Here is a 10,412-nt window from a genome sequence, read left to right as displayed (position 1 = left end):
ATAGTAACCTTTATAGTAGAGCATGTTGGCAGACACCACCTTCATGGATCTAAGTTAGACCATCAGTAATGTGTCTAACTGAGCCTGTGTCTCCTGGTGGTAGACGCTAAGAAAAAGATGACATCATTTCTGGGATGTTCCTGCCATGCAGGCATAACATGAATCCAATCCTGAGAAAACCCTAAAAACTCCATTACAAAATGATTGGTCTGTACTCTTCAAGAATTTCAGATCACTCCAAGTAGGCTGAAAAAATACGTAGAAAACAAACACACACACACCACGTATACTTATTATGTCTCCACATACCTATGAGAGTGAGATAATTGGTGAAATCAAATAAATTCTGTAGATGCCACAAAAGTATCAGTGTTAATATTCTGATTTTGATAAATAGGATATAAATATGTATGAGCCAGGTCTTGTTTTTAGGCAGGCACACAAAATATTTAGAGGGAAGGAGGCATCAGGGTAGGAATTTACTCTGTTGATTCAGAAGAAATACATACGGAGATATGAGAGATAGGAAGAGAGAGAGAGAGAAGGAGGGAGAGAGGAGGAGAGGGGGAGAGAGAGAGAGGCAGGCAAATGTGATACGACATTGATATTTGAAGAATCAGGGTGGAGAGTTATAAAACCCTTTTTGCCATTTTTGCAACTTTTCTGTAATTTTAGATTATTTCAAAATAAATGGTAGTGATAAAAAAGGAAAAAAATCACTAGACACACACACAGAAATGTAACTGATGAAATTCAGGAAAGGTGTTAAGCATGCTTATATCAACTGTGGGCTTGATTACAAATGAATGAAAATATTTTATTTAAAATAAACTTCTTTATGCTTTTCTATTTTACACCTGCTTAGCCAAGGGTATTTATCTATTACCTCTTTCTCTCTATTATCTCTATCTATTATCTCTTTCACCTATGTATCTACCTATTATCTATCATCTATGTATTTATTATCTATCATCTGTGTATCTATTATCTATCTATCTATAATCTATCTATCTACCTATCTATCTACTTATTTATTTTATTTACTACTGGGGATTGAATCCAGGGGTGCTTCACCACTGAACTACATTCACAGTTCCTTTTATTGTTTATTTTGAGATAGGACCTTGCTCAGTTGCCAAGGCTGACCTCGAACTTGTGATCCTCATGTCTCAGCCTCCTAGTTGCTGGGACTACAGGCGGGCACCACCGGGCTTGCAATATTTATCTTTATGAAGCACCTTGATTTAAATGTTGAAAGCCCTCCAGGGTCTGTGGCCATTGGTCTGCGGCCATTGGTCTGCTTATCATGGGCACCTTTTCCTGCTCTGCTCGTTCTTGGATGCGCCCATCTGGCTCCACCAACAGCTGTGGTGGTGCCAAAATAGTTCTGAATGGGATCGTGACAGTGGGACAGCTGTAGTCCCGAATGACTTAGAGTGTCACATGCCTGTCCCCTGCGGTGCTGAGTGAACCGTGTGACAGAAGGAATTCTAAAAACGGCAGTGTGCATACTTTTCCACGCAGAAGCACTCTGTCGCTTTCTCTGAGCCTAAGAGTCCCAGATCCTGGAGCAGTGAGTCTGCGCTGTTCTTCCTTTTTGTTTTTCTTTAAAAAAAAGTTTGTTTTTATTATACATTGATAGAATATGTCCTCAGATGGTTGGGTACCTTGGAAAGCTATTCTTTTCCTTTTAGTTGTAGTTTTTAAAATAAAATTTCAAACAACACTTTTCACAATGTTGGAAAGAAATAAGAAAGTCAATGAAAATAATCCTCGTCTGACGCACTAATTGAAATAAATGAATTTTTAAAATGTGAGTGGCTGGTGTGAATAGAAAATGCCGTGTGCTTTGGGCTTTCAAATTTGGCTTGTGCAAATGGTTTGGCAGTCTCTCACCCATTGTTTCTGTTTTCAGATTTCTTCCCATTGGAAGTGATGTGAGTTATTAAGTTTTCCTCTGGACTAAGATTAATACTTATCACTCAGAATCCCAGAGGGTGGGTTACTCTGGCTTTCTCCAAAACCTCCAGGAAGGACTTTTACAATTTGATGCCAACAGACTTTGTAGATTTTGTGTCAATCAAAATCCATACTAATTTATTAAGCACTTCATATTACAAAACTCTGTTTTATTTCATTTCTGGTTTCAAAGGGAGTCATGTGTTAGATTGTTCTAGATTCTTTCTACTTGTCACTCTGAGAAATCATTTCCTGAATTTATTCTTGAAGTCTGCCATCATTCAAACAAGGAATAAAATTGTTGACCCTTCATTTAAGGGATGAGAATTTGAGTTTATAGTAATCCAGTTTCTGAGCAATTTCTGTATTTGACTTGGCCAACTTAAGAACTGTTTTTGTGTTAAATAGTATGCTTTTTGGTAAAACTTAACTAATTTTCTGATATTTACAAAAATATTAAAGGAAACAGGACAAAAGTCCTTAGAACTAAGTCCTGTAAATTCTTAATTTAATTACCAAATATTGGAAATGTATGGGTAGCAAACATTTTTTGTTCTATTAAATATAATAATTCTAGCATTGTGTTTAATCTTTTTCCAGAAAACAAATTTAAATCATGATGTGAAATTAAATGTAAAAATATAACAAGATTGGCAAATGGTTTTAGGGTCTTATAATTCAAATGTGTCTCTGCTGTTTGCATAATTGTGACTTCTGAATTACTGGTATTAATAATTCCTTTTCCTTTTAGTAATAATAGTTAACATATGTAGCTATTTAAGGTGACATATATATTAATTCATTTAATCCCTACAATAACATTATGAGGTAGGTACTATATCCTTCTTTCAAATGAAGAGACAGGTGCAAAAAGTTGATTGCCCAAGATATACAGTAATAAATAACAGAGTACTGATTCAAGTCCTAAGTCCTGACTGAAGTCCAAGTTTTTAGCCACTGAATTTTGCTGTGTCTGAATATTTATGAGAGGCATTTTTTGAGTTTTTGGTACCAGGAATTGAACCCAGGGATACTCTACCACTGAGCCCCATCTCCAGTCCTTTTTTATTTTTTATTTTGAGACAGGATCTTGCTAAGTGGCTCAAGGCCTTGTATGTTGCTGAGGCTGGCTTTGAACTGGTGATCCTCATGCCTCAACATCCCAAGTCTCTGGATTACAGGCATGCACCACTGCGCCTGGCATGAGATGCAAATTTTAGGTTCCAGACTTTCCCCTTTGTTTCCCAGCATGATTTATTGGGCAGCTTCCTTTATTTCTCACTCAATGGTGTTCAGAAAATGTTTAATAACCAGCTCTCTGCAGAACTGATTGGTAGCATTTTCCATTTGCTATGGTGTCAATATGCCTCCTGTGGCCAATTCCAAGTTACCAATTCGATGGCACTGAACGTGGTTGAGATGTGAGACATTATGTAGTATTTATATCACACAATCACAGTGGAGGCATAAGCTTCAAGAGCACAGAAAACAGTAAAATGATGAGTCTCGAGTATTAATTACCTTTATCTTAAATATAATTCAATCTATTATATAAGTACAGTTGATAGAATTTCATTCTAATTTAATTTTTTAAAAAAATTTCTGGAAATTTAACAATTGACTCTTAAAAGCCTATCCCATCAGATAATTCATTTCCTGGAAGTATTTTTAAGTGCAAAATTGGGACAAGGTGAAATTAAGGTCCCAGCTTACAGTCTCAATGGTGTACGACTGAGTCCTCCAGAAAAACCTCTGGGGTTATGGAACACTAGACAAAAGAGCCAGCTTGTGGGCTTGCCGGGTACTGCAGAGAGTTTTGCATTCTACTTTGCCACCTGGTGGTTGTAATTTGCAATTGCTATCGTCCCTGCTATTATCCTTTATTTGGACTTTAGGGCTCTTCTCAAGGAGATGTTGAACATTCTTTACCCACTAATATTTTTAGCTACTAATGAAGATTTCACTGGGTAATTGGACTCTTTTACTTTATAATCCCCTATACTAAGTTCTTTAAAGTAAATTCCCAGACACTGAGCTAAAGGGCACTTTAGTAATGAACTTCTCCATGCAGATCATTACCCCAACTCCTCAGTAGTAGGGAGCATCACCAGGCTTGACTCAGAAAGGCCAATGAGAGTATCTATTGTCCTAATAAATATCCCAAAGTTCATCTTGTTACTATTTTCTTTCTCTTTTTAAAATTATTTTGGTACTAGGGATTGAACCCAGAGGTGCTTAAACACTGAGTCACATCCCCAGCCCTATTTTGCATTTTATTTAGAGACAGGGTCTCACTGAATTGCTTAAGGCCTTGTTAAATTGCTGAGGCTGGCTTTGGTTCTTTTTTTATTCATATGCAAGTAATTTATTCTCATTAAGAGAAATCCTATCTTCTGCTCATTTAACTCTGTCAGTTAAATCCGGTAAGTTTATTTGTGTTTGCCCAATGTTAATTTTTATTGAGAGAACATTTGAAACCCTCTGTGGGTAGGAAGTTGAAGAAGGCTGTGGTGTGCCCCAAATCTGGTCTTGAATTTCCTGATGTCTCTACCCACTGGGGCAGCTCTTGCCATCCATTGGAGGCTGGCCACAGGCCACTCAACTCTGAGTCCTTTTGAGATTTTTTTTATGGGGGGGAGGTTTATTTTTTATTTATTTTTCATTGTTTGTCCTATTTAATTATACATGACAGCATAATGCATTTTGATTCATTGTACACAAATGGGGTACAACTTTTCATTTCTCTGGTTGTACACAATGTAGAGTCACACCATTTGGTAATCATACATGTATATAGGGTAATGTTTGTCTCATTGCACCATCTTTCCTTCCCCCTGCCCCACCCCTCCCCTCATTTCCCTCTATACAATTTATTCTTCACTTACCCCCTCCTTCCACCTCCCCCTTGTTATATATCTGCGTCCACTTATCAGAGAAAATATTCAGTCTTTGTTTTTTTGGGATTGGTTTATTTCACTTAACATGATATTCTCCAATTCCATCCATTTACCTGCAAATGTGAGACTGGCTTTGAATTTACTATCCTCCTGCCTCGTCTTCCCTAGATGCTGGGATTGCAAGTGTGTGCCACCATGCCTGACTCATCTTGTTACTCTTTTCTAAGAGGTTCTCAGCAGCTAGTTCTTAAAGCATTCCATGTTGATATTTCATAGTTCCAAAAACTGAAGGCATAACCCCGTTCTCTATCCCATAATCCTACAATTACATCATGAAGTTTCCCTCACTGCATAGTTTTAAGATTGAGGGGGGGAGAGAGAAGGAGAGAGAGATGACATTGGAGTTTAATTGTTGCTTATACTAATCCACATTACTAATGTCCTCTTTAGTGTACATAATTGAGGATTAATATTGTCATTTAACTCTCACCAAATACTGATTCATTCATTCTATAAATAATTTTTAGTACATGCTGTGCTGGTCACTTGGCTAGGAGATGCAGACGTGAAGATGAATGAGGCCCAGGTTGAGACCCTGCATTTGAAGGGTTCAGATGTTTGCAGGAAAGGCTAGAAAATATATTTGGAAGTATCAGACAAAGTGAGATTCTAACTGGAAGGATTGGGAAGGCTTCTTGGTGGGATGTTGAAGCCTTCTGAAGCATACATAGACTCTGGACAGTAGAACATAGGAAAAGACGAGCAAAGGAATAAAATCAAAGAATTTTTAGCAGAACCATTAGAACACTTACACTGGAAGGTCCATAAGGAAGATGTAGGGAGAAATGACACACAGAGCAGACTAGTGACAGGTCTTGGATGGTCTTGGTTACCATGGCAAGAAGTGTGGACTTCCTCCAGTTAGTAATAAGAGGATAGCTTTTCAGAAGTTTGAGGCAAAAGAGTAAGAAGGTCTGGTCCACTTAGAGAAGTTATCCAGGCAAGCTTTGTTGGGCTTCTGTGCCAAACATTGACTTATTGTCTACCCAGAGCCGCAGGACAATTTAGGATCCTCACAAAATCATAATAAGAATATGGATATTTTTAAAAAAGAGATAAAGAATATTGCTGGCTACATTAGCCAGTTTTGGAAAGTTGCAACTCATGAAATCAAATTTTGGTCACTTCTCTCTCTCTCTTTTTTTTTTTTTGTACTGGGGATTGAACCCAGGAACACTTGACCCCAGCCCTTCTTTGTATTTTACTTTGAGACAGGGTCTCATTGAGTTGCTTAGGTCCTCACTAAGTTGCTGAGGCTGACTTTGAACTTGTGACGCTCCTGCCTCAGCCTCGGGAGCTGCTGGGATTATAGGCATGGGCCACTGTGCTCAGTGTGTCCACTCATTTAAAAGGAGAAAAAAGTAGCACAAGAAATGGAGAAGCAAAAATATTACCAGAAAAATATCAGCCTAACTAAAGCAGAGGAAGAAGAGAAAAACAGGGAGGAGGGGAAGAGAAAAAGAGTCAGTCTAAGGAATTGCAGAACTGAACCTGTGGGCAGGGAGTTCTAAGGACAGCCCACCTGGGGGATGACTTTCTTCTGACTAGGACAGCAGGAAAAGAGATGTATGGAAGTAGAATTGATAACCTTTGTTAATGTGGAGTTGGAGGAACTGGTGAATTTAAAATGCTTCAGAGAGTGTTTCTAGAAAGTGATTTGGTAAAACATCACCAAAGACTTCAATGTTCTTACCCACCCATCTGTAATTGTCCTCCTAGCAGATTATCCAGAAAACAGTCTCAGATGAGCATAAGATTTGTTTATGTTTATTACAGTATTGTATAGTAGAAAATAAACTAGAAAAGCCAATCAATCTTGGTTGTGACCAAGAGAAGGGGTAGATTTAAAAAATTATGTTTCTCAAGAATATTTAGTGATGTAATTAACTGCTTTCATAGATACAATCATATTAAGTTACAAAAATACCAGGAGAGGGGAGGGAAAGGGGAAATATTGGTCAAATTATATTATTTTATTGTGTGCATGTCTGAATATGTAACAACAAAGCCCACCATTGTGGACCTTGAGAGCTTGTTTGGATATTCTAGCAGGAAAGTGCAGCTACCCGAATACCCTTGCCTGGAGAGTGGTCCTTCTGGATCAGGGAAGGTCATCCTCTTCCAGGAGCGCTCAGCTTCTGGAGGGACACACGTGGAGCAGTGAGGGAGGAAGGGGACACCCGCCTAGTCAGCTAGATCAGCTGAATCAACCCTGGTAATCAATAGGGTGACAGATGTCACAGCCAGATCACCCTCACATCCAAATCCCACCATTATGCACAACAACAATGTGCCAATAAGAAAAAAAAAAAAAGATGGAAAAAGGAAAAAAAAAAAAACTGCCAGGATTCTCAATATATAGTAGATTTCAAACTAGTAGGACTTTGTAAAATCTTCATATGAATAGAAAATGAAGGAAAGAAACAAAATATTAAAATTTTAACAAAATATTAAAATCTATACATTTTAATTTATAGATTTATTCTTTATACTTTATCAAGCATCCTTAAAATTTTATGAAATTACATATTTTAATGTATTATTTATACTTATATTAATATTTAACATTATGTATAATTAACATACTTATATATTCTAATAAACAAAATATTAAATGTAATAAATATAAAAAAAGAAATGACAGCCTTCTGGCCTAATTAACAGGAACTATTATCAAAGGTTTAGATTTAAATGTAGTTTATTATAAAGGTACAAACAATGAAATTAAAAAATGAAGAAGTCAGAATTGATAAAAATGAGAATTATACCTCTTTTAATTATAAGGTTCAACATAATTGCTGTGATTAAATTAGCTTATAAGCTTCTGCAGTTAGAGAAAAATGGAAAATCAGGATCAGCTCAATTTTAATTATAATGTGTAACTGAGTATGATAGTAGATTTGCAAAGGAAATACTGTGTTTCTAAGCACTGCCTACTAAAATAAATCATTTAGCTAGGCTTATGATGGGGAAGACTGAGTGATATAAATAGCAAAATACACTACAACATTTTAATAATCTGATAAAGTAATTGTGTCAGGTATACATGTGTTTCATAATGACTTTTACAAAATCTTAGGAAATAGGATGAAAACTTAGTAAAGGAAACTGTGGTCAAAACATGTAGTGAGGCCGAGACCGCGTCCACCTTGCGAGTACAGTCCCCTCGCCGCTCCGCTGCTGCAGGTCCACACCCGCCACCCAGCTGGCCATGGATGACGATATCGCTGCGCTCATCGTTGACAATGGCTCCGGCATGTGCAAGGCCGGCTTCGCGGGTGACAATGCTCCCCGGGCCGTCTTCCCCTCCATCGTGGGGCGCCCGCGGCACCAGGGCGTGATGGTAGGCATGGGCCAGAAGGATTCCTATGTGGGTGACGAGGCCCAGAGCAAGAGAGGTATCCTGACCCTGAAGTACCCCATTGAGCACGGCATTGTCACCAACTGGGACAACATGGAGAAGATTTGGCACCACACCTTCTACAACGAGCTGCGTGTGACCCCAGAGGAGCACCCTGTGCTGCTGACCGAGGCCCCCCTGAACCCCAAGGCCAACCGTGAAAAGATGACCCAGATCATGTTTGAGACCTTCAACACCCCAGCCATGTATGTGGCCATCCAGGCTGTGCTGTCCCTGTATGCCTCTGGTCGTACCACCGGCATTGTGATGGACTCCGGTGATGGGGTCACCCACACAGTGCCCATCTACGAGGGGTATGCCCTTCCCCACGCCATCCTGCGTCTGGACCTGGCTGGCCGGGACCTGACAGACTACCTCATGAAGATCCTGACTGAGCGTGGCTACAGCTTCACCACCACAGCCGAGCGGGAAATCGTGCGTGACATCAAGGAGAAACTGTGTTACGTTGCCCTGGACTTCGAGCAGGAGATGTCCACTGCAGCCTCTAGCTCCTCCCTGGAGAAGAGCTATGAGCTGCCTGACGGCCAGGTGATCACCATTGGCAATGAGCGGTTCCGCTGCCCTGAGGCGCTCTTCCAGCCTTCTTTCCTTGGCATGGAATCCTGTGGCATCCATGAAACTACTTTCAACTCCATCATGAAGTGTGACGTTGACATTGGCAAGGACCTCTATACCAACACAGTGCTGTCTGGTGGCACCACCATGTACCCAGGCATTGCTGATAGGATGCAGAAGGAGATCACGGCCCTGGCACCCAGCACAATGAAGATCAAGATCATTGCTCCCCCTGAGCGCAAGTATTCTGTGTGGATTGGCGGCTCCATCCTGGCCTCACTGTCCACCTTCCAGCAGATGTGGATCAGCAAGCAGGAGTACGACGAGTCTGGCCCCTCCATTGTCCACCGTAAATGCTTCTAGGCGGACTGTTACTTAGTTGCGTTACACCCTTTCTTGACAAAAACCTAACTTGCGCAGAAAACGAGATGAGATTGGCATGACTTTATTTGTTTTTTTTTTTTTTTTTTCTTTTTGTTTTTGTTTTTTGTTTTGGTGCTTTTGACTCAGGATTTAAAAACTGGAACGGTGAAGGTGACAGCAGTCGGTTGGAGCGAGCATCCCCAAAGTTCTACAATATGGCCGAGGACTTTGATTGTACATTGTTCTTTTTTTTAATAGTCATTCCAAATATAGTGAGATGCATTGTTACAGGAAGTCCCTCGCCCTCCCAAAAGCCGCCCCACTCCTCCTCCTGGAGGATGGCCCAGTCCTCACCCGAGTCCATACAGGGGAGGTGACAGCATTGCTTTTGTGTAAATTATGTAATGCAAATTTTTTTAATCTTCGCCTTAATACTTTTTTATTTTGTTTTTTTTCTTTTGAATGGTCAGCCATTGTGGCCCCCCTTTTTGTCCCCCAACTCAAGATGTATGAAGGCTTTTGGTCTCCCTGAGAGTGGGCTGAGGTGTGGAGGCAGCCAGGGCTTACCTGTACACTGACTTGAGACCAGTTCAATAAAAGTGCACACCTTAAAGATGAAAAAAAAAAAAAAATGTAGTGAAGCATCCATCCTTCTGATAGTTCAAGCGAGGTGCAGACATTAGAAACAATATCTTCAAGAACAAGTTTTTCTGAAGTGTGCTTAAGAGACACATAGGTTGCCAGGCACGGAGGACTTCCTCTATAATCCCAGTGACTCTGGAGGCTCAGGCAGGAGGATTGCAAGTTCAAGGCCATCCTCAGCAACTTAGTGACATCCTAAGAAACTTAGTGAGACCCTGTCTCAAAATAAAAAATAAAAAGAACTGGGAATGTGGCTAAGTGGTTAAGAACCCCAGGGTTCTATTACCAGTACAACAACAATAACAATAACAACAAAAACCCCAAGAAAAACTGAACAAAACAAAAATAAACAAACAAACAAATGTTTTGAGTTTTAGTCACCTTTTCTGCTGCTGTAACCAAAAGACCTGACAAGAACAGTTTTAAGGAGGAAACGTTTATTTGGGGCTCATGGTTTTAGAGGTCTCAGTCCATAGACAGCTGACTCCCTTGTTCGGGGTCAAAGGTGAAGCAGA

At 39.8% G+C, this 10,412-nt stretch overlaps 1 protein-coding gene across 1 annotated transcript; it reads left to right on the top strand.

Annotated features, from left to right (window-relative positions):
- Positions 1–8,107: 8,107 nt before the first annotated feature.
- LOC124982432 (actin, cytoplasmic 1-like) lies at positions 8,108–9,830 on the top strand. The gene has a single exon (XM_047549062.1). The coding sequence runs from the start codon at positions 8,128–8,130 to the stop codon at positions 9,253–9,255; it is 1,128 nt and encodes a 375-aa protein (XP_047405018.1). The 5' UTR covers positions 8,108–8,127; the 3' UTR covers positions 9,256–9,830.
- The last annotated feature ends 582 nt before the right edge of the window (positions 9,831–10,412 follow it).

Source organism: Sciurus carolinensis, chromosome 4 (genome assembly GCF_902686445.1).
Source record: "Sciurus carolinensis chromosome 4, mSciCar1.2, whole genome shotgun sequence".
Taxonomy (NCBI): domain Eukaryota; kingdom Metazoa; phylum Chordata; class Mammalia; order Rodentia; family Sciuridae; genus Sciurus; species Sciurus carolinensis.
The sequence above is the reverse complement of the archived record's forward strand: the minus strand, read 5'-3'. Positions and strand labels throughout refer to the sequence as shown.